The sequence below is a fragment of the Mytilus edulis genome, chromosome 10 (assembly GCF_963676685.1).
Source record: "Mytilus edulis chromosome 10, xbMytEdul2.2, whole genome shotgun sequence".
Taxonomy (NCBI): domain Eukaryota; kingdom Metazoa; phylum Mollusca; class Bivalvia; order Mytilida; family Mytilidae; genus Mytilus; species Mytilus edulis.
In genome coordinates, this window is record NC_092353.1 from 18,488,283 (window position 1) to 18,514,328 (window position 26,046).

The following is a 26,046-nucleotide window of genomic DNA, read 5'->3' on the forward strand; positions in this document are numbered from 1 at the left end:
TAAATGTAGGCAAAACCCATTAATTCCGAATATACAAAACATTGAACGTTTATTTTATTTTTATGCCAAGGTTTTTTTTATCTATTGTCTACTCTGAAACCCAAACCAACATGGCATGTCAATTTTACAACTACAACAATATTTTCCAATAACTTTTCAGTAAATACAGAAAACCAATTTGATAACCATGAGGATGGCCAAAAAAGTCACATACGAGTGCACACACCAAGACGTAACAAACACGAGCAATATGGACATAGACGATCGTATAAAGCAAGGGATTATGGTAATCCAAATACTTTTGTAAAAATCTGTCCAACTGTTTTGTTTTTAAATCATATGATTATTAAAGCATTTCAATATTTCCAAAATTTTAATTAAACATAGAGAAGCATTTGAAAGACTGAAAATAGTTTAATTTGATATGTAAAGACAACTTTAATATTTTGAATTGTAAGGCATTACATTAATTAAAACTGTTCAAATGATAGTAAGATTTATACAATTATAAAGTTGTCATTCAGTTTGTGGATTTACCCTAGTTTTACACATACTGATGATTCATTAATATTCGTTGGATACCAATTTTTCGTGGATTTTGTTGGTACAGCTGAACTACGAAATTAAATCTTTAAAAATAACAAATTTTTATAGGCTTCTTTGCTGACTTCATGCAAGTTTTCCATATTCCATGAAAATTGGTACCCACGAAAATAAATGAATCTACAGAACTAGGTCCATCCATACAATGTCCGGTTTAAGTAAAATTAAAAGTGTAGTGTTCCAGCGATCTTGTCTAATTATATTGATTTTTTGTGCGCAAGATAACCATTATTTGACATTCGGATCTTTGTATATATGAACGTATGAATGTATTTTCAAAATTAAATTCCGTGTCCGATGATTATAGCAACTGTTAGATTTGGTTTAAATGCATGCTGTAAATTTTGTTTGCTTTGGATAAGTAATAAGTGTAATGTCCCATTTTTCCAGTTTGTTAATTGTAGTTTCCTTGTGCACATTATATAATTTGAGTCTTTGAACATTAGAGAATATGGATTTCAGGAGTTTGAAATTTTTTTAATGCTATGTTTCAACGTATCGTTTGTCAACAATGATGCATATTTGTAGTTTAAATGCCTATTTAACAATATTTATACTCACACTAACTGGTTGAACAATGAAGTAAAACATTTGAAAAAAAAATCAAATATCATCACGTGATTTTCACTGTTGAATTTTTATTCAGATGTTTACTCAAATTTGAAAAGCATGTCCTACCGAATGATTTTAGGTATCTAGTTTTTTTGTGAAGGCTTTCTACGATTTTTAACCGTTTCCGATTACTTTGCAATTTTTGTTTGTCAAAAAAACGGCGTCATATGTTTTCGAATGAATTAAAAATTGGATCAGTTCACGGACAGGAAATGACTATATAATCCGGAAATTAGTATTTTCTAAAGTCGTGGTTCTGGTGATCGCTGGAATCATAATGAAGGTTATTCAATACTTGTCTGTACTAGAAATAAATAGTTAATAGTTTTAGGTTGGTGTTTCATGTGCTGAAATTGTTACATTTTTATTTATTTTCGATTGATACTTGGTTTCTACAAAGGACATAATTTGTTTTGAAAACAAAATGCAGTTTTTAAAATTTGGGGTTTAAATGTAAAAAGTTAAGACTGTTTTCATCTTCGTGTATCAATGATGTATAAAAAGAAATGTCAATAAAATATTGAATAAATGGATTTTGAACAGCCATTTTATATAAGAACCATGATAATTTAAACACGCTCGTTTGTTATGAAAATGACCTAAAAACCACATGACAGCCACATGTCTTGAAGATCCGATGTCGGGCAGGCAGACGACATAGCTATACTCCATAGAATATTGCTCAACAACTATTCTAGAGAGGCATATTTTGGGCTTTAAATAAAAATGGCTAATCTGGTCAGCTTTTTTAAATTTGTTCTAGGGTCTTTTAAAACGACTTTGAATATGTTTTAAAGATGTCAAATTGTAGTGTTGTTGTTGTTCCAAATATAGAAACCGAAAAATCCGCAACAATATACGATCGTGAAATCGAAACTGATGAAATATGGATGATACGAAAACATATGACACGACGATACTTTGAAAAAAACACAGATAAATGATTATGCTTTACATTTTGATGTTTTTCTATTCCACTATTATGAACAGGAATTCTCTCTGATGCGCTTTTATATTCAGTATAAGCATGATTCCATAACTGCATATATATTAGTTAACATATAACCAACCATTTACATCAAACATAAAAACAATTGTATTTTTTATATACAGCAGATTCAGAACCCAATAGGTTTTACAACGAGAATGGCAACCTCTACCACAGAAGGATACACAAACACAGACCAAATAAACACGAGCAACATGGACAAGGAAGATTCTATACTCCAAGGGGTAATGGTAGTCAGTTTTACATTTGCAATTATGAGTCAAAAAACTTTTTTCGAGAAAAGTACGATTTTATTTCATTCAACTTGTAGGGATTACTCGATAAAAAAAACACCACAAACTTATATAAAACATAGATGTGAACCAGCTTTGTTGTGTTGTTTTTGGAATACGGAATGAAACTAGGAATGTGTTAAAGAGACAACAAACCGAACAAAGAGAACAAAAACGTTAAGCCTGTGTATTTACTAGTCTGCGAAATGGCAGATGGCACACAAAACACCTAAGCATACACATGAATCAAAATATAAAAAGGGAAAGAAAAAAATCCAAGAATAACAAGGGCTACAGACTGTAATAATGAAACATCGAGTTCTACACTTCACAATCTTAGTTATAGATCTGTTTCTATCTTTTTACTCTGTTTCAATGTACTTTCTATAAATGAGAACGTCGCTTTTAAAAGCATAAGATGGTTTAATTTAATTTTTTATCTTTTTACATTATGTGAAATTGACAATATTGAGAGATCACTAATATGTGATTTTTTCATTAGCAGTTTAAAACATGATAACATGGAAAAAAAAAACAGTAAAAAATCACAATATTTATATAATCCTGCAAATGCAAATGAATTAGTTCTTCATCACATTTTTTAATCACCGTAATTATGAAATTTCTAAGTTTTTATTTATAATTCAATGATTAAACCATCTTACATATACAGGAATATTTACGGTAATAGTTATTGAATATTTAGTAGATACAGAGCAACCAATGTCCAACCTCGAGGATGGCTATCATGGCACACCAAGACTAAATAAACATGACCAATATCGGCATAGACGATCAAATACTTCAGAGGATGATGGTAACATATATTATAACATTTATTTCGTAATTTACAGTGCAGATTTTTGTAAACATGATATGAAAAAAAAAAAAGAAGATTTCAACACTGCAATATTAGAATAATAACAAAAACGTACGACCAAAGGGTGTGAAACAATTCACAAAAAACAGTTTGTTATGTTTCTGGAACGATTGAGATCCATCAGCATTTACTAAATCAAACCTGTAACAAAAGGGGTTCATTAAAAGTTATGAACAGTTACCGTTTAGCAATTAATAATTTATTTATCAATACTTTACAGTAGAACGTCAATGCTCCTCCAGTGAGGGAAACCATCATGACTACAGAAGAGCTAGATATCAAGATCAATGTGGTTATAGACAATGCTCTTCTAGTGAGGGTAACCATCATGACTACAGAAGAGCTAGATATCAAGATCAATATGGTTATAGACAATGCTATGTTCAAAGGGATGCAGGTATGTGTGAATAAAAGGAAAAATATGGTAACATCTATGAGATAGCATCTTAACACATATCAGCGCAATTTTCTTAAATATAGTGATTTTAGATGTTAAATTTCGATAACAATCGTCTATCGTCAAAATACACACAAAAAGTATTGAACAAAATAACTTGAGTTCTTCAGTCAAACCAGCATTTTCGTCGACTTGGGTCTTATCAATGGCACTCAAAATAAAAAAAAAGTTATAATACCAAATCAACCATGAAGTCTTAAATAATGTTTGTGTTTGTTTTGTGTCTTTTAATGACTATGGGATTTAATCACTAGACCATTTGCTAATGATACGTTGTATTAGAATGTATATTTTAACATGACGAATAGCTTGCTCTTTAGCAGTTACAAAATGATTTTAATATAATGATCAAACAAAAATGAAATCCTGCTTTTACAGAATACAAGTGACAATGTCTGTTTCAATAACTACAGTATAAAATTGTGTACGTCAGACACGCCTTTTGATACTTTAAACCCCAAACTTAATACGAGATTATAAAAACAAAAACATACATGTACATAATTTCAAATGAGACAAACTTTGAGATTTTATATTTTAAAGAATCTGAAGAACAAGCAACCAACCATTGTCCCAGAACAACAGATCTGCCTGAATGTTACGATGGTTAGTACATACACTAACTTATATAATTAGCAGCACTTATTTAAATCTTAAATTTGACCTTACAAAAAGAGATCATTTTTAAAGCCTAAACTAATTTTCTAAATACAATTTATAATATAAGAAGAATTCTAATATTTGGGACACTATTCCTACAACTATTATTTGGTATCTTTTTCAATGCAGAGCATTATTATACGACATCATAGGACCTCGATTGCGATTGGGGTACATGGGCAAAAAGTGAGGTTGTGAGTTTGAATCCAACACTTGCAAGGTGCACTCTACTTCAATCTTAATGGACTGGGATTTTCAATTTTCCATACCAATGTCGGTGGTTCTCTCAGAGCATTCCGGCTTCCTCCACCAGAAACTCTGAGCGTCATGACATAGCACAATAGTGTTGAAAAATGGTTAAAACACCAGCCAATCGATTTATATGACATCTTAGTCATGAAGTAATACGGAATGAAACGGGGAATGTGTTAAAGAGACAACAACCCGAACTAAGTGGAAAAAAAGTTAAGCCCGTGATTTTACTAGTCAGCGAAACAGATGGCACACAAAACACCTATGCATACACACGAATCAAAATATAAAAAAGGAAAGAAAAAAATCCAAGAATAACAAGGGCTACAGACTGTAATAATGAAACTTTTTTTTACATTATGTAGAATTGACAATATTGAGAGATCATTTTAAAATATGTGATTTTTTCATTAGCATTTTAAAACATGATAACATGGGAAAAAAACAGTAAAAAATCACAATATTTATATAATCCTGCAAATGCAAATGAATTAGTTCTTCATCACATTTTTTAATCACCGTAATTATGAAATTTCTAAGTTTTTATTTATGAACCATCTGACATATACAGGAATATTTACGGTAATAGTTATTGAATATTGAGTAGATACAGAGCACCCAATGTCCAACCGCGAGGATGGCTATCATGGCACACCAAGACCAAATAAACACGACCAATATAGGCATAGACGATCATATACTTCAAAGGATGATGGTAACATATATTATAACATTTATTTCGTAATTTACAGTGCAGATTTTTGTAAACATGATATGAAATAAGAAAAAGGAGATTTCAACACTACAATATTAGAAAAATAACAAAAACGTACGACAAAAGGGTGTGAAACAATTCATATGGAGTTTGTTATGTTTGTGGAACTATTGAGATCCATCAGCATTAACTAAATCAAACCTGTAACAAAAGGGGTTCATTAAAAGTAATGAACAGTTACCGTTTAGCAATTAATAATTTATTTATCAATACTTTACAGTAGAACGTCAATGCTATTCCAGTGAGGGTAACCATCATGACTACAGAAGAGCTAGATATCAAGATCAATATGGTTATAGACAATGCTATGTTCAAAGGGATGAAGGTATGTGTAAATAAAAGGCAAAATATGGTAACATGTATGAGATAGCATCTTAACACATATCACCGCAATTTTCTTGAATACAGTGATTTTAGATGTTTAATTTCGATCAAAATCGTCTATCGTCAAAATACACACAAAATGTATTGAACAAAATAACTTGAGTCTTATCAAAGATAATTCTTCTGTCCATCCAGCATTTTTATCTACTTGGGTCTTATCAATGGCACTCAAAATAAAAAATGTTATAATACCAAATCAACCATGAAGTCTTAGATAATGTTTGTGTTTGTTGTGCGTTTTTTAATGACTATGGGATTTAATCACTAGACCATTTGCTAATGATACGTTGTATTAGAATGTATATTTTAACATGACGAATAGCTTGCTCTTTAGCAGTTACAAAATGATTTTAATATAATGATAAAACAAAAATGAAATCCTGCTTTTACAGAATACAAGTGACAATGTCTGTTTCAATAACTACAGTATAAAATTGTGTACGTCAGAAGCGCCTTTCGATACTTTAAACCTCAAACATGATATGAAATTATACAAACAAAAACATACATAATTCCAAATGAGACAAACTTTAAGATTTTATATTTTAAAGAATCTGAAGAACAAGTAACCAAACATTGTCCCAGAACAACAGATCTGCCTGAATGTTACAATGGTTAGTATATAAACAAACTTATATAATTAGCAGCACTAATTTAAATCTTTAATTTGACCTTACAAAAATGATCATTTTTAAAGCCTAAACTAATTTTCTAAATACAATTTATAGTATAAGAAGAATTCTAAAATTCAGGACACTATTCTTACAACTATTATTTGGCATCTTTTTTAAATGCAGAGCATTATCATATGACATCATAGGACCTCGGTTGCCGATTGGTGTACATGGTTCAAAAGTGAGGTTGTGAGTTTGAATCCCACACTTGCAAGGTGCACACTACTTCAATCTTAATGGATTAGGATTTTCAATTTTCCATACCAAGGTCGGTGGTTCTCTCAGAGCATTCCGGCTTCCTCCACAAGTAACACTGAGCGTCACGACATAGCACAATAGTGTTGAAAGTGGCGTTAAAAAATCAGCCAATCAATTAATATGACATCGTAGTCATAAAGTAATACGGAATGAAATGGGGAATGTGTTAAAGAGAAAACAACCAGAACAAAGAGAACAAAACAGTTAAGCCCGTGAATTTACTAGTCAGCGAAACAGATGGCACACAAAATACCTAAGCATACACATGAATCAAAATATAAAAAAGAAAATCCAAGAATAACAAAGGCTACAGACTGTACTAATGAAAACATCGAGTTCTCCACTTCACAATCTTAGTTATACAAGATCTGTTTCTATCTTTTTACTCTATTTCAATGTACTTTCTATAAATGAGAACGTCACTTTTGAAAGCATTAGATGGTTTAATTTTATTTTTTATCTTTTTACATTATGTAAAATTGACAATATTGAGAGATCATCAATATGTGATTTGTTCATTAGCAGTTTAAAACATGATAACATGGGGGGGGGGGGGGAAAAACAGTAAAAAAATCACAATATTTATATAATCCTGCAAATGCAAACGTATTAGTTCTTCATCACATTTTTTAATCACCGTAATTATAAAAGTTCTAAGTTTTTATTCATAATTCAATGATTAAACCATGTTACATATGCAGGAATATTTACGCTAATAGTTATTGAATATTTAGTAGATACAGAGAACCTAATGTCCAACCTCGAGGATGACTATCATGGCACACCAAGACCAAATAAACACGACCAATATAGGCATAGACGATCAAATACTCCAAAGGATGATGGTAACATATAATATATAACATTTATTTCGTAATTTTACAGTGCAGATTTTTGTAAACATGATATGAAATAAGAAATTATGACTACAGAAGAGCTAGATATAAAGATCAATGTGGTTATAGACAATGCTATGTTCAAAGGGATGCAGGTATGTGTGAATAAAAGGCAAAATATGGTAACATGTATGAGATAGCATCTTAACACATATCAGCGCAATTTTCTTGAATACAGTGATTTTAGATGTTTAATTTCGATCAAAATCGTCTATCGTCAAAATACACTCACAATGTATTGAACAAAATAACTTGAGTCTTATCAAAGATAATTCTTCTGTCCATCCAGCATTTTCGTCAACTTGGGTCTTATCAATGGCACTCAAAATAAAGAAAATTATAATACCAAATCAACCATGGGTCGTCTTAAATAATGTTTGTGTTTGTTTTGTGTTTTTTTAATGGCTATGAGATTTAATCACTAGGCCATTTACTAATGATACGTTGTATTAGAATGTTTATTTTAACATTACGAATAGCTTGCTCTTTAGCAGTTACAAAATGATCATAATATAATTATAAACAAAAATGAAATCCTGCTTTTACAGAATACAAGTGACAATGTCTGTTTCAATAACTACAGTAAAAAATTGTGTACGTCAGAAGCGCCTTTCGATACTTTAAACCTCAAACATGATATGAAATTATAAAAACAAAAACATACATAATTTCAAATGAGACAAACTTTAAGATTTTATATTTTAAAGAATCTGAAGAGCAAGCAACCAAACATTGTCCTAGAACAACAGATCTGCCTGAATGTTACAATGGTTAGTAGATAAACTAACTTATATATTTAGCAGCACTAATTTAAATCTTTAATTTGACTATACAAAAAAAGATCATTTTCAATAACTACAGTAAAAAATTGTGTACGTCAGAAGCGCCTTTCGATACTTTAAACCTCAAACATGATATGAAATTATAAAAACAAAAAAATACATAATTTCAAATGAGACAAACTTTAAGATTTTATATTTTAAAGAATCTGAAGAGCAAGCAACCAAACATTGTCCTAGAACAACAGATCTGCCTGAATGTTACAATGGTTAGTAGATAAACTAACTTATATATTTAGCAGCACTAATTTAAATCTTTAATTTGACTATACAAAAAAAGATCATTTTCAAAGCTTAATCTAATTTTCTAAATACTATTTATAATATAAGAAGAATTCTAAAATTCGGGACATTATTCCTACAACTATTAGTTGGTATCTTTTTAAATGCAGAGCATTATCATATGACATCATAGGACCTCGATTGCCAATTTGTGTACATGGTCTTAATGGACTAGGATTTTAAATTTTCCATACCAATGTCGCTGGTTCTCTCAGAGCATTCCGGCTTCCTCCACTAGCAACACTGAGCGTCACGACATAGCACAATAGTGTTGAAAGTGGCGTTAAAACATCAGCCAATCGATTTATATGACATAAAATTTAAAGAAAATAACTTTCTTCTGTGCTGTTTTATCAAATAAGGTTTTACCTATATATTAGCCTTATCATTATCAACATATAATTGAACTTCAATGGCTCATAAGAAACTTAACCCTTGTGTGCCTTGGTTACAATATATATTCACGTTTCCGTTGTGTCGTTTGTTTTCTCTTAATTTTGAGTGTGAATTCACATTACTATAGGACGTGTCACGGTACTTATCTATCTCAAATTCATGTATTTGGTTTCGATGTTATATTTGTTATTCTCATAGGATTTTGTCTAATGCTTAGTCCGTTTCTGTGTGTGTTACATTTTAATGTTGTGTCGTTGTTCTCCTCTTATATTTAATGCGTTCCTCATTTTTAGTTTGTTACCCCGATTTTGTTTTTTGTCCATGGATTTATGAGTTTTGAACAGCGGTATACTACTGTTGCCTTATTTATCATAAGCAAGATAATGAAAACAGACCAGAAGACCTTTTTAAAGTGATATATGTTAAAAAATAAAGTAACTTAATTTTGTCGTTTTATCAAGTGTATTTAATGATTTTGAAGCTCACGATTATGTGCCTCTATACTTGATAATACTGAGTCACTGTTCCTATCGTTCAATCACAAAAGTCTGGAAGTTCTTTTTATCATACATCTATTGTTACCGACGATACATTATATGAGGTTTATAGAATATCTTTGTGGCTATGTTGTTAGATTAGAAATTACGTTTAGTCACTAGCTACTTATCCGTATCGTATCGCAAAATGTGGACCACTTATCTAGCAAACTGTTAAACAAATATCTATCTTTTTTGTTTATGTGGGACGTGTTGGGTAGCTTTTATGTGCTGTTTTGTTTACTTCAATGGCATTTCGTCGGTGTGGGGTTTTATTCAAAGCTATATGCAAATGTTACATGCGGGATAACACCAGTGTGAGGTACTGCTATCAACAGTATAGTTTGATACAAGCTTTATTATTAGAGAGAGTTTAATTTAGATTTTGGACAACTGCAGTTGCTTTTGTCATTTTTTGTATTGTGCCTTTAGTCATGATTTCATTGTACGAATAAGGAAAGTTATTTTGTAAATGAAAAGTATATCTTTGTAATTAAAGAGGGGCGAAAGATACCTGAGGGCAGTCAAACTCAAAGAATGAAAACAAACTGACAACACCATGGCTAAAATTAAAATAGACAAACAGACAAATAATAGTACAAATGACACAATATAGAAAACTAAAAACTACGCAACATGAATCCCACCAAAAAATGGGGGTCATCTCAGGTGCTCCGGAAGGGTAAGCAGTTCCTGCCCCAGATGTGGCACCCGTCGTGTTGCTCATGTTATTACAAACCCGGTAAATAGTCATATTCGGTAGGTCACATTCATGAAAAAGGAAGGGGATTGTAGTTACGACGAAATATCCTATATCATCTGTGAAACAGTTATTCCATAACTGTCAACCATTACGTGATTGCTGTAAAATTTACGTAGGGATGGTTTCAACTTCACCATTTGGAACTCTTGGTTTAATAGCTTTCTTGTGATCAGTAACCTCTTACCAAAGAGATCCTGATAGAAAAAAAATATAACAAGCACGGGAATATCTAATCATTTTGATATATAATCCGTCTGCAGGTGCTGTTGGAACGTTGTAAAAAGTAAAATCACAAAAATACTGAACTCAGAGGAAAATCAAATCGAAAATTCCCTAATCACCTGGCAAAATCAAATGACAAAACCCAGCAAAAACGAATGGACAAGAACTGTCATTTTCCTAACTTGGCACAGGCATTTTTAAATGTAGAAAATGGTGGATTAAACCTGGTTTTATAGCGCTAAAAAAGTGGTTTTCTCGTATTTTGTACATAGATATGCTTTTGATTTATTACATTTGAGCCTTGTTGTTGAAAATCAAACAGGTTAAAGCTATAAAATAATAGTGTTTATGATGTATCAAGTAGTACCATTAACAGGGTTAAAGCCTTAAATATCTTTGCAATTTAAGGGATCGGATAACTACTGTAATTAAGAAACACCTCTATGTCTATTTTGTGTTACTATATATTATATACATTTGTTCATAACAGAGAAACGTACAGATAAATGTGGAAAAGAGAAGTCTCCATCAACACCATTGGGGAGTGAGTTAAGTTTTCAATCATTATTGTATTAAAAATAAGAAGCTGTGGTATGTTTGCAAGTAGATGTTTATTACTTTTTAACAGATTTAAGCTAAAAAATATTGTGCATTACTGATTTATGAATACATTTACTAATAAAATAAAAATAAAAATATCTTATTTGCTGACATATATTGTAATCAAAACATATTAAAAGCAAATGTATAGACATTGTTTTTAAGTTTTAAACCCATTGTATCATTATGTCATTTATATGATATTAACATTTACTTGAAATCATATAAAACGAGTGACTTGTGAAAAAAAATGTTTATCCAATTCTTGAACTAATGCATGTATTTATCAAACACTTAGTGTTCTGTGCACGATTTTATCATGTTTTTACGCAAACATTTCGTATAATCGTAATTTTTTGTTCTCTCTGTCTGTTATTGTGTGAAAATATGTCAGCTACTTAATTATCGTGTTTTGAAGCCGAAGTTTACCGATTGTCAACTTATAGTAAACAATCAACAAGAAGCATGGATGATAAACATGTGTATAACTTTTACAATCAGATAATAGTAAATGACAAACCCATGCGAATTGCGATCACCGGATTTTTACGAGAAAAAAAATGGAAAACAACACGTTTAATAATTTCATGCGTCCGAAGCGCTTTTCTGGATTAACCTTCATCAGGAACGCTCAAAGCCAAACATTTGAAATCCGAAGATGTATAATAGAAGGGTCACGCTGATGTCACTTGCATACAGAAAATATGTCGGCGAATTGCTTCCTGGAAGCAAGCAATTATAAAAAGTAAACTTCTTCTAAATGTGGACAAATCAAAGAAATTTCATCAGCAAAAAGTATATGTACATACGTTTTATATTGAAAACTATCCATTTAATTATAAAAAAGACATATGCATCATTTTTTTTTATTTGAGGTTTCATTTGACTTTAAAACGATTCATTGAGGTTAAAACTAATTTAAAGTCCATTTTTCTAAGCTTTAGCATATATTCTTTTTAACGTATTTTTTCCAGAAGTTAAAGCCCAAGACCAAGCCCCTGTCAGTCCAATTTCTAAAGAAAGGTTGATTGATCATCAAGAAAAATGCAAACTTTCCATGGAAGAAGTTTCACCGGCTGCAAAAGCTATAAATAGCTTCAGTAACGAATTTATAAAAAAACTGAAAGAAATATCTACTCTTAATTGGAGCAGATTTAATATTGGATCATATTATGACAAAACAAAGGCAAGTATTAGATGTATAATTTCACAAAGTAAACGGGAAAAACTGAACGATTACTGTAACAGATTTTGTTATTTGTATCACAGGCACAGTAATTATAACTTTTGTGTTGAAATGAATTATCATTATATGGTAAAAGTTACAAAATAACTTTCATATTTTGGGTCCTCATGCTCGTTAATTTCGTACGTTATTTCTTGGCATTTCAATTCCAACTTTTTTTATTTGCCTGTCACTGATAAAACTTCTGTAGACAAACCGCGCGTCTGATGACCAACATTTTAATGTTGGTATCCCTGATGAATGTATACATTAATAAATTGATTAAGATAGGCAGCAGTGGTTTGCTGTTTTCCAACATGTTTGTCCATTTAAATATACAAATGAAGGGGAAATCCCTATGTAATAACATGAACTTTTCTTTTGGAGCGAGAACGGGTGTGTCATAATTTTTGTGTAAAAGTCAATTTTGAAAAATTGCCTTTATACGTTATTATACACGTATTGTTGTCTATTTGTCAGAACTAATAACGGAACAGAAAATAATTTGGTTTTCTTTTTTTAGAATTGCCATCCGGATGAATTTGATATAATGATTTATCCTAATCTGTCTGTTGAAGTTAATTTCGATGTCATAAAAACCCCTGGCTTCTACAAGGTTAAACTGGTGTCACCACGAGTGCAGGAATTAGAACACGTGTTGGACAATGATCGATATATTATTCCTGGCAAATTCAAAAACTATGCTTTTGAAATGTTTGATCGGGTGTTGGGAACAGATGGAATTCGACAAGGAAGAAGAACAAAAAGTGAGAAAAGAAATCATATAATGTGTTTATTTAGTGTTTTGAATAATTCAAGATCGAAAAAAAAATTTACAGGACGATAACACAAATCTTATAACAAAAGTTGAGCACCGTATCGTTATGTTCTTAAGAATTTGTTTGAGTTGAATAGTCAATTCATTGATGCTATAAATATAGGATAAAATGTATTTACAGTTGATTAATCATATAGCTCAGCTAAACCCCAACAAAGACTAATTTCGAGAATTAGATGTTTTTATGACGATGTTTCTAACTGAAACAGATTTTTGTTCCTGAACTTATCGTTATAGTTTGGAAAGTAAACTAATTGACCTTCATCCTTTACATTTCTTTTTTCTAGAAAATCTATTTTTTAGTAGTTTTTCTGATATTTTAGCTTTTATTTGCCTATGTAACGCATTAAATTCACAAAATGACGACTGGAATAAAAGTTGAAAGTTTTATTTTGATAAATAACATAATTTTCTGCCTTGTTTATGAAAGGAGTAGGTCCGGTAAGGACCGATTTTGGCCTCAAATTTCAGGTTCATCTGACGAAAGATTTTGATGACTTTTTAAACACTTAAGTGTCTATTTTATTTGATTCTATTAGTTCGTGTGAAAGATTTTAACTGATTTTGTCATTAAAAACGACCCGAATCAAGCTCAAATATGAAAAATCTACCAAATATGCCGAAAATGCCACTTTTCAGAAGGTTTTTGTCAAAAATGAAAGTGGCCGCATCCGTGTTCATCCTCAACCTTTATATATGTTATGTAATATCATCAAATACAACTAACATTTTAATATTAAGGATGAACACGAATGCGGCCACTTTCGATTTACACGAAAACCGTCTAAAATTTAACTAAAATGTTAGAATTGTGAAGATTTCAGTGATTAAGCATGACTTAATGGTGCTAGTACCCGATATATGTGCATTGTATTGTCAAAAACAGCCCATATATATGTAGCAGAAGCATTCTACTGTCCAATAAATAACTAAAAATTTACATTTTAACAATTTTGTAAAACTGCTATATTTGGGGCCAAAAAGGGGTCTTACCGGACCTAGTCCTTTGTCCTATAATAATTGAAAATGAATTGGCGAGAGCGATTATTATGTGATCAAGCTTTGAAGTCCATATAATAAAAGTATAAACGTTTCCCATGCTTGAGAAACCATTATCATATTGAATAAATTTTATATCAATTTCTTAGTTTTAAGACATAGTAATTTTAAATGATATTTATATTCTCTTTATTTCTAATGCCATCAATGCAGGTATTAAATGAAAAAAAAACGATTTATGAATTTTGCCTATTTCATGAAATCGCGAAATGAACGCCTTATGATGTAGAAATACGCAGCCTCTTTAGAATCTTAATGGCCAAACGGAATCTTACAATAAAAGCCAATTTCATATAAGGTCAACTTTGTCCGTTTGAGTTGCAATCTCATAAACTAAGTAACAACAAGACTAGCAGACTGTGACCTATAATGATTAACATTGTCAAATTATGACTTGGATGTAGAGTTGTCTCATTGGCACTTATACAACATCTTCTTATATCTATTGACATATTGTTATAATACATTCCTGTAAAGGATGTCATGTTTGCCTGTACATGTATCTCTTACAAGGGTAATGTTTGCTGGAATTAAACAATGATAGCATACCAAACATCGACTAGTTCAATTTGGAAAAAAGTATGAACATCAGTAACTTTTTCATTGATATGATTATTAAAATGATTTATCTTATTATGTTTTGTCAAATCATTGAAAGATAATTTACTATATAGTTTTATTACATATATAATGTTAATTGTTAATGCCGAACTTCACACCTGCGATCACCCCTAGTTTTTGGTGGGGTTCGTGTTGTTTATTCTTTAGTTTTCTATGTTGTGTCGTGTGTACTATTGTTTTTCTGTTTGTCTTTTTTATTTTTAGCCATGGCGTTGTCAGTTTGTTTTAGATTTATGAGTTTGACTGTCCCTTTGGTATCTTTCGTCCCTCTTTTCATATATTTCTTTATTTTCCTTTTTTAGAAATGCCAAAACCAGGCGGATGTAGTCCAGCTTACACAGTTTTTTATGATGCATTTCCAGGAAAAAAGCCGATCGATATTGATCTCGTTCCATGCTTTAATATTGATGGATGGCCACCAGATAAAATAGCTAGAAAAATTAATCCATCGTGGATAGCAATTGATGATGTTGTGAACAGAGCAATGAAATCTTATGATGTTGTTTGCAAAACCTGCCCGGAAGGTAGGAAATATGAAATATTATTCGTGAAATTTGAAACTGAAACATAATTCCTACTTCTATATTCTGATATAATTCCGAAGCAATATAATGTATATAGATATAAAAAGTTGGGGTATGAGTGCCAATAAGGCAAGTTTCCATTCAAGTCACAATTTGTAAAAAGTAAAGCATTATAGGTCAATGTACGGCCTTCATCATATTTGAGTTATGGGCGGAAATGCTTAAAATGTATCTTTATCACCTAAAAATGTTAAACATCAGAAGATATAGTATGATTGCAAATCAGGCAACTTTTCAACAGAGACCACTTAACGTGAAAGTAAGTCACTGAATTACCTGTTTTATTCAATAAAGATAAAATTAAATTACAAATCAATTTGTATAGTCAAAACACAATTATATACATTTTGAATATCTTGTTGTATGTATTTAGGGAAAAGAGAAGGTGCAATAAGGCATTATTCCCATAGATATTGCACTGTTTATGCATTCGATTTTGCCTGCTTTTTAACTGACCACATTATCAAAAATTGAAAGTGTTACCGCTAGAGACAAAGCAAATACCCATGACACTATATCACATTTTTTTGCAAGCGTTATCGTAAAAGTCCAAAACACATTTTACACTTTCGGTTCGCAAATTTTGAATTACTAGAGAGCAAGCCAGATACAAGTAATCGATCTATGAACAACATATTTTTATTTCTTATCTTTTCAATTATGAAAACGGCGAATATACCTGATAATGTCTGGACGATGAAGATTTTTTTTATAAGATATTGAAATGAACATTTACCCCGTTGGTGGTACCATTTGGTCTCAACCAGATGCACATTTCGACAAGTAATGAATCTTCAGTTAAGCTCAAGGTAAAAATATTTGAAAATCCAAAACCAAATACAATGGTTTGAGAATTGAAAAAAAAACAAAAGCTGTAAAATAAAAACATTGGCTAATTATATAAATACGAAACTAGTCATACTCAAAACTAATTGCATTTCTTAGTGTAATACTTTGTTTTTCATTTTAGATGCAACTGACAAAAACCTACTTTTTCGCTTATCTTTTTCGAGAACTGAAAAAATGCTGATTAAACATGCAAACAGTGCAGACAAACTGAATTTAAAAAAGAATGCTTTTCGGTTTATTAAACTGTGTATTCAAGATTTAAAAGACAAGCATCCTGGAGAAATTAAAAAGTTTTGTTCTTATCATATCAAGCAATTCATGTTGACTCAGTATGATACATGGCCAACGAGGGAAAGGGAAGGAGTTCGTATCCAGAGATATCTAATAGGAGAGCTAATAAAAACGTTAAGTCTAGCTAATCCTACAATTGCGAACTATTTCATAACAAATGACAATGTTATCAGATATGTGCCGAGCGAAGAAATTGCAGTGATTGTAAAAGGATTACAGGAAAAAGACAAGTTACTACACTGACATAAAAGTTTTTTTTTCAATTGAAAATACTTTTCTTTGAGTATTATTGATGTTTACTTATGTTTAATTGAAATTTCGTCTGATCTACATAGCTATCAAAGGTATCAGGATTATAATTCAATACGCCAGACGCGCGTTTCGTCTACATAACACTCATCAGTGACGCTCATATCAAAATATTTATAAAGCCAAACAAACACAAAGTTGAAGAGCATTGAGGACCCAAAATTATAGACCAGAGGATTGAAGACCCGTAATTTCAAAAAGTTGTGCCATATACGGCTTAAGTAATCTATTCCTGGGATAAGAAAATCCTTAGTTTTTCGAATAATTTAAATTTTTGTCAACAGAAAATTTATTAAAATGACCATATAATTGATATGCATGTCAACACCGAAATGCTGACTACTGGGCTGGTGATACCTTCGGGGACAAAACATTCACCAGCAGTGGCATCGACCCAGTGGTGTAAATAGTTATCAATAGATTAATTTCCAATAAATGCAGGGTGTTGATTTGCTACCCTAACAATCCAAAAGTTTCATAAATAATGACAATGCTATAATATATATGCCGTGAATATATATGTAAACCTCAGATCTGTGTACGACCTCAAATCTGTGTCCGTTTTTCAAATCTATGCCCCATCGTGACGTCAATCGCTAATCTATGTCCGTAAAAAAAGATTCTACCTCAAATCTGTGTCCGATTTTTAATCGCGACGTCATTCGCAAATCTGTGTCCGTAATAAGAAAGATAAGGTCTCAAATCAGTGTTATGTTTTAAATTTTTTTGCAATTTGTTTCGCCATGCGCAAATTTATGCCCGTCTAATAAGTTCGGCTTTATAGGTTTTTTATTTTATTAAGTAATTTCTCATAATTCAATATTAAGTTGGTATGTGTTATCCATGTATGTGCAAGAGCCGAAGTATAGTATACGTTTAAGAAAATCCAGCTAAATTATTTAGCTGGTATTTATGATATTGTTTCAAGAACAGTCGTATATGCTTTTGTTTTATTAAGTCTTTCTTCATGTATGTGGTTAAAATCTTTACATATGATGCGTGTGTTATTATTGTATATAAAAAAGAAGATGTGGTATGTATTCCGTCTTTAAGAATGAAACCACAAAACCATATTAATTTTACTCAAAAAGACAGTAAAGAATGAATATTTGTTTGCAACATCAACTTACTTCGTTTTGTCTTTGAATTTGTTCATATCGCTGTTTCATTGACATTTATACCACTTTATCTATGTTTTTTCTTGAATACTAGTATCAAAAAATCATTTTAAATTGCTAAAAATAAAACGTTTTTTATATTTTTAATTGAAATATTTGTGGATCACAAAAGAACATATTTCAATTGTTTGGTCTTAGCTGATATCTATTTAGTTTAAATGTAAAACTTGTAATAATGTCTTTAATAACGAAAATATTTCCCCGAGAAGAATCATTCTTTATGTTTTGACATATCCCTTCTCTCCAGTCCCTTTGTTCATGGCTGGATTTGTTTTGAATTGTAAATATTCCACAATAGTAGGAGTAAAGATATCCTGATAATTGTCAGAAAACATTTCAAGAGGATAAATCTCTATAGTTGACGTTTTTGAAAATATTCCATCAGTCCACTATTCATAACAGATTTTCCTCCAGTTTTAAAGACAATTTTTTGAAAATTTCCCATCAGTCCACTATTCATAACAGATTTTCCTCCAGTTTTAAAGACAAATCATAAAGCAATTTTAAATCATGTGTGGTAATAGTTAAAATGTTAACGTTGCTTTTGTCATATTTTGTACCACTTTTACTATGTGTGTTCGGTGTGAGTTAATGCTCCGTGTTGAAGGCCGTACTTACACCTGTTATTGTTAACTTTTCATTGTTTACTTGATGACGTTTTGTTATATTTTACGTCGATGAAAGGACATAGATTTGAGCCAAAAATGGCCATAGATTTGAGACAATAAAGGACATAGATGTGAGACTATGTACAGGACATAGATTTGAGACAATAAAGGACATAGATTTGGAATGTCTATGACGCAATATTAAAAAGGACATAGTTTTGCGGAAAGGACATAGATTTGAGGCCGGACATAGATTTGAGGCTTACATATATGCGCTATGAAATTAGTTCTTTCAAACTATCCAAAAAAATTTCAACCTTGCATACCACTATTCCTCATGTGAATTTGAAAAATCGTCTATAAGAAATAATCCACAATTTTTTTCAACATAAAACTTGTACCGTACGGGTATTTTGTTAATAGTGAAAAAACAAAGTGAAAAATTCTGCACAAAGGAAGAAGTGATTAGTTTTCTGGAGTTTCTAACTGACAACTTATGTGTTGATTTCGGAAGGAAAATGTCGGTATTCCTATGGGAACTTTCCTGGTCGACCTCTTTTTATATCATATAAGTCAATGTTTTTTCAGACACTTGTAAAAAAAAAACCAAGAATACCAAAGACTGCAGATATTTTAATTTAACATTCAGATATATTAATAATGTTCTTTCAATTAACAATTCAAACTTTTCCGATTGGGTTTCATTATACTCCAGAACTAGAAATAAAAGACACAAAAGAAACCGCTTCCTCATTTCAAGACTTATATCTATAATTTGACCTGAGCGATTATTTCAGTACCAACTAGACTATTTTAATTTCAAAATTATCATTATACCCTCACCTAATATACCAACTTAACCTGCATGTGAAATATACATTTTCCAACTCATTCGGTATTCAAGAACATTTGTTATGATGATACTAACACATTGTTTATAATATTCCGTATCAACTACACAAATAACAAATGATGATCTTGAAGTTTAGATTCTATATACTGGAGTTCCTTATCATCATAAAAGCGTGTTATATAGATTATACCGTTGGTTTCACCGTTTGAATGGCTTTACATTAGTAATTTTTGGTTCCCTTTATAGCCTTTTCTCTTCGGTGTGAGCCAAGGCTCCGTGTCTTATGCCGTACCTTGATCTATAATGGTTTACGTATATAAATTGCTACTTGGATGGACAGTTGTCTCATTGGAACTCATACCACATCTTCCTATATCTATATAGTATTTTTTTACTTGTCTTTGTAAATTATTACTTTTACTGTTTTTTAACTAGTAGTCAGTATGTCAGTGTTGACATGCATATCAATTATATGGTCATTTTTTAATTTTTCAATTAACTGTTTGCAAATGTATGAATTATTCGAAATACTAAGTATTTTCTTATCCCAGGCATAGATTAACTTTACCGTATTTGGCACAACTTTTTTGGAATTTTGTGTCCTCAATGCTCTTCAACTCTACTCTTTTGGCTTTCAAACTTGTTTGATTTGAGCGTCACTGACGAGTCTTATGTAAAGCAACCAAGTATCAATCAATCGACGGTAACTTTAATTTTATTTTGGTGAGTCAAATGATTTCAGTCTTTCTTGGCAGTCAATGTTTCACCTTGATTAATAAACATCAATGCCAACAGGAAGTGGACAGTTAATTTTAAAATATGAATCGCAAAATAGGTGTAGGTGACCATTCTCATGATAGGTTACACACTGGCAAAAAGATCCTGTCAATGAAAAACTCAGATTTTTGTAACGTTATCACGGAATATTTCTAGTGCACATTAAACTAATATATTTAAAATTTAAAAAAAAAACCTGCTCGTTATAGGTTTAATTATCAGTATCCAGTTACAGCAGGTCCTGATTAAAGCAAACATAATTCACAGAATTATATGAATGACCTCCTCTAAAATATTTTTGTACAGATTAAGGGATGTTACGGTTAAGATCCAGTATTTATTTTAACTTTATATGTTAAGCTTCTGTTAAAATGTAACAATAATAATAATTGGATGAACTACTAGCATAAAATCTTGCTTATATTAACTAATGTAGAAAAACAATACATAAAATGTCGGGATGTCAAGTGTCTGTTCAAAACTTTGTCCAACAAATGTAACAAGTTCGTTGTTAAATGAATAAAGCATCATATCAGTTTCACAGTTATTACAACTTGTTTGAATCAGTCTTTTTATTGCGAGGTATGCATTTTTTGTTATCTCTTTATCTGTCTTTTAAATGCTAAAACATATTGGAGAGGCGGTTGCTTCATTGCGTCAATGAAAGAGAACCGAAAGATACCAGAGGGAGAGTCAAACACACAGATGGAAAATAAACTGACAACGACATGGCTAAAATAAAAAGACAAACAGACAAATAATAGTACAGAAGACACAGCATAGAAAACTAAAGACTAAGCAATTCAACCCCACCAGAAACTTGGGGTGCTCCGGAAGATTAAGCAGATCCTGCTCTACTTGTCACACCCTCGTGTTGCTTATGTTATAACAAATCCTTTCAATAGTCTAATTCGGTAGGGCACATTCGTGAAGGGGAAAGGGTATTGTAGTTACGACATAAGGAACATATTCGATATCATCTGTGAAACCATAACGTTCAACCAACTCGTGATGGCGTCTGTAAACTTTACGAAGGGATGATTTCAACTTCTCCATTTGGAACTCTTGGTCTTATAGCTTCCTTGTGAGTAGCAATCCTCTATCAAGGAAATCATGATAAGAAATACAAGCCCGGGAATACCGTATCAATTGGGAGATATATACTCCATATGCAGGCGCTGCTGGAATGTTGCTACATAGAAATGGAAAGTTCACAATTGGGAAGCTGAACTCAACTCTTTTGTCGTAAAGTTTTGTTTTCAACCAACCCTCATTGTCAATTTCTAGATGTAAGTCAAGATATGAGGCAGACTAAGCTGTATCTGTAGTATACTTTATCTCCAGTTCTATGGGATAGATTCGTTCAACATAGCCACCAAATTTTGAATTATTTAGTGAGAGAACATCATCTATATAGCGGAACGTAAAGTTAAAGGATATGGCTAACTTCTTATCTTTCTTGCTAAGAAGTTCCTGTATGAAGTCAGCCTCATAATAATAAAGAAACAAGTCGGCAAGAAGAGGGGCACAATTGGTTTCCATTGGAATTCCTACAGTCTGTTGAAAAACACGTCTTTCAAACGTAACAAATATATTGTCAATCAAGAAATCAAGCATCTTAATAATGTCAGTTTCAGAGAATTTTTGGTTTGAATCAGGGTAATTCTTTACGTTCGCCATTCTTTTTAATGAAACAAAATAATACCAACTCTTTCAATTGGTCTTTTAGTTTGGAATGGGGAATACTTATGTAAAGTGTAGAAAAGTCAAATGTTTTAATACTTTTGCAAGATGAGAGAGTCTTAGATTGTATGTACAATAAAAGATCTTTTGATTTTTTTAGTATCCACATCTGATTCACGCCACCTCTAGAAAAGGCAGTTTAACAAAATATAACTTTGGAGGCCATCTTTAATTGTTGATAAAAAGATGTTAATAATTTATAAAGAGGTTTCGTGGAGCACTTTGAAGACCCAGCAATATACCGTTGGTTGTAAGGACACTTATGTAGTTCAGGTATCCAATACAGTGATTGAAGATCTTGTTCTTCATCTTTGGTTGAAATTCCAAAGGAACATAGAAAAGACCTATGATTAAACATGATTTCCTCTTTGGTAAGTGTCGGGAGGGTATTTGTTGAGTTTCCGAGTGAATTGTCAATACCTAATTTATTTATCAAGCAGTTTATGTAACGATATTTCCAGACAAAAAACGATATTGTTTGGGGCTTTATCTGCGGGGACAACAATATGTTTGTCATGAAGGTAGGACAAGTTTTTTGTAACATTTGGGTCTTTAAGAATTGACGTAGCGTTGGTATTGATACACCCATTAAGTTTCTTAATTCGGATTTGTATTAACGACCTGAAAGCCTTAATCCATTTGGGAAGAGAATCTACGTCTTCTTTCTCGCGTTTATAAAAAAGAAGATGTGGTATGATTGCCAATGAGACAACTATCCACAAAAGACCAAAATGACACAGACATTAACAACTATAGGTCACCGTACGGCCTTCAACAATGAGCAAAGCCCATACCGCATAGTCAGCTATAAAAGGCCCTGATAAGACACTGTAAAACAATTCAAACGAGAAAACTAACAGTCTTATTTATGTAAAATAAAATGAACGAAAAACAAATATGTAACACATAAACAAACGACAACCACTGAATTACAGGCTCCTGACTTGGGACAGGCACATACATAAATAATGTGGAGGGGTTAAACATGTTAGCGGGATCCCAACCCTCCCCCTAACCTGGGACAGTGGTATAACAGTACAACATAAGAACGAACTATAAAAATCAGTTGAAAAAGGCTTAACTCATCAGATGGACAAAAATACAAGTAGACGTGGCCCGGTACTTATACATCCGACATAAAAAGACACTTTGCCTGGTATGAAATCTGCACCACTGTACGAGAGAGTGCATTCTAGTGATAGATGCTTGTCCCGTTTCAAATCAGCAATGTTAAGCAGTTATAGCAAACGTTTGATTCATACCCATCTTCTCGTCCTAAATATATTCATAAGTATGTAAAATACAACGAGATGATGTTGTTAAATGTTTCTTTCTTATCTTACACATTTCCGTGAATGATTTGTTCAGAAGATAAATTTTAATTCTTATCAATAAAATTATTTTAGGGGATATAAAAAAAATAGCATGGAAATATCTTTTGTATAAATTTTGGACTCCGAAAGCATTCTCGTTAAACAAATTAATACAGGACAATCCTTAGTCGAACACACTTTAATAAAAAAAAAATCTTATCTAGAGATTTTTTGATCAATACATTTTATCTTAATTTCTAACTTTTTATAGAGTCAGACTATGACAAACTCGCGCTTCGTATATCTAAAACTGTCCGACAGGTTTCTCTTAACATTTTCCCAGCAACAGATTTCATAAAAAAGGAGAAACACTTTAAAGAAATACAGACAAAAAGTGTAATGGAACGTTCGTCTGCTAATTATATTGAACAATGATTGTCTTAATCAAAACTATGAAATATAACTAAAATCTTACGTATTAGATAGTGAGTTTATAAGTGATCTTATGTCAGTAAAAAAATAAAGGTGGGAGTCTGGAATTAGTTAGTTAGAACTAGAAATGGAAGATTTCTACTTTTCGTCATAATAAAATTAGTTTATGTGGACGAAAATTCCAGTGTGTGATTCTAAAAGTCTTCGAATTTTTATTTAAACTTGAGCAACTTATTCTATCAAATACAATGGTTAGCAATAACTAGTTCCATAAGATTCGTGCGTCGAGTTACGTACGTATGTCATTTTATTGGAAACCTATATTAAATGTTAACGATAAAATACGGAATAAGAATAAATAAATTGTTATTAGGATACATTAGTCATGCTGTTGTACATTGTAAGGGTTCACAAGTCAACACTACAAAATTCAAAAAGTCTGAAAAGACCAATTTTTGTCTTGATTTGCACGAACTTTTACTCGACATCCTCCAAAAGTATGACTTGTGTCTTAATTTTTCTTGACAAATTCTCATTTATACCAAATTTGTATGAAATTTCCTCGACACATTCTCGACATTCTGAATATGGTCTTTAAATTTCTTTACAAATTCTCATTTATACCAAATTTGTATGAACTTTCCTCGACACATTCTCGACATTCTGAATATGGTCTTTAAATTTCTTGACAAATTCTTGACATTTGAATACTGTCTTGAAATTTCTAGACATATTTTCGACATTCTTATTTTTTCTCAGTATAGATTGACGTATTCGGAACATTTTGAATTGTGTCTTAAATTTACTTGACAGTTCTGAGTTTTACAAATCATGACCAATATTCATAATAAAATTTCATCTTTATTTCTCTTTACATAATATACTGTTGTTTTAAGTTACACTTCTTACAACAACCAAAGTTGGGCAAATATGAAAGTTAGGCATGTACTATAATTGAAAATTTGGGTATCTAAATATTTTTACAAATGCAAATATGGCTTTGAAATATAATGTATAAAATAATTTTGATTCCTAAATCTTATTAATTAAATGATTAAAACCAATCATACTGTAGACATATTTCATTCTACATTCATAATATTCAATGTTAATATGGTAAATAATTATTGTACAAAAATGTGGTTTATATTAATAGCAAATTATGATGATATACAAATCATTCATTTAACAGAAGAAAAAAGTGTGTGATGGTATCTGTTGGAATATATATTAAGTATTACACTTGGACAGGATGTTCCCCATAAAATTAAGGTATTCCACACCCCAGAATACACGCAACTGTCAAATAGAAATTACTGATTTACCTGTAAGCAGCCATACAACTTATCAGTTGACCATTCCAAAGATTAAAAGAAAATTATTATCTACTCTAGGAATAATAAAAAAAAATGTATTCATAATTGGTCCCACAATGATTTCTATAAAAATCATTGGTCTTATGAAATGGATCTCAAACAGACCTGCATAAATCTCATAAACATGTTTAACCCCGCCGCATTTTTGCGCCTGTCCCAAGTCAGGAGCCTCTGGCCTTTGTTAGTCTTGTATTATTTTAATTTTAGTTTCTTGTGTACAATTTGGAGTTTAGTATGGCGTTTATTATCACTGAACTAGTATATATATTTGTTTAGGGGCCAGCGGAAGGACGCCTCCGGGTGCGGGAATATCTCCCTGCATTGAAGACCTGTTGGTGACCTTCTGCTGTAGTCTTCTCTATGGTCGGGTTGTTGTGTCTTTGACGCATTCTCCATTATCATTCTCAATTTTATGCATAATATAGATATAAACATTTTTTTTTACTTTCAGGAAGGAGTTATCACAAAAAAAAATTAATAAAAAATTATAAAATTGGGTTGTTCTAAAAAATGAATAAGGTTTTTGAATCAAGATGAGAACGATTTCTTTGACCTACACAAAAGCCCCCCCCCCCCCCACCCTTTTTTTAGCCACACAAACCCAAAGATGAATTGTGGGG

At 31.5% G+C, this 26,046-nt stretch overlaps 1 protein-coding gene across 2 annotated transcripts in view; it reads left to right on the plus strand.

Moving 5' to 3' along the window:
- Nucleotides 1–17,121, plus strand: part of LOC139490542 (cyclic GMP-AMP synthase-like receptor) — a 29,338-nt gene extending 12,217 nt beyond the window's left edge. The window contains exons 4-18 of one of the 2 annotated variants that reach the window (XM_071277347.1): nucleotides 161–286; nucleotides 2,329–2,457; nucleotides 3,203–3,313; nucleotides 3,597–3,773; nucleotides 4,377–4,439; nucleotides 5,353–5,460; nucleotides 5,741–5,845; nucleotides 6,456–6,518; nucleotides 7,571–7,681; nucleotides 8,440–8,502; nucleotides 11,261–11,314; nucleotides 12,345–12,556; nucleotides 13,119–13,362; nucleotides 15,416–15,637; nucleotides 16,668–17,121. In XM_071277347.1, the coding sequence (XP_071133448.1) occupies nucleotides 161–286; nucleotides 2,329–2,457; nucleotides 3,203–3,313; nucleotides 3,597–3,773; nucleotides 4,377–4,439; nucleotides 5,353–5,460; nucleotides 5,741–5,845; nucleotides 6,456–6,518; nucleotides 7,571–7,681; nucleotides 8,440–8,502; nucleotides 11,261–11,314; nucleotides 12,345–12,556; nucleotides 13,119–13,362; nucleotides 15,416–15,637; nucleotides 16,668–17,080 (2,201 nt within the window). In that variant the 3' untranslated portion in view covers nucleotides 17,081–17,121. Of the gene's footprint in view, nucleotides 1–160; nucleotides 287–2,328; nucleotides 2,458–3,202; nucleotides 3,314–3,596; nucleotides 3,774–4,376; nucleotides 4,440–5,349; nucleotides 5,461–5,740; nucleotides 5,846–6,455; nucleotides 6,519–7,570; nucleotides 7,682–8,439; nucleotides 8,503–11,260; nucleotides 11,315–12,344; nucleotides 12,557–13,118; nucleotides 13,363–15,415; nucleotides 15,638–16,667 lie in introns of both variants that reach the window. The other variant, XM_071277348.1, reaches the window with a different exon arrangement.
- Nucleotides 17,122–26,046: the final 8,925 nt, after the last annotated feature.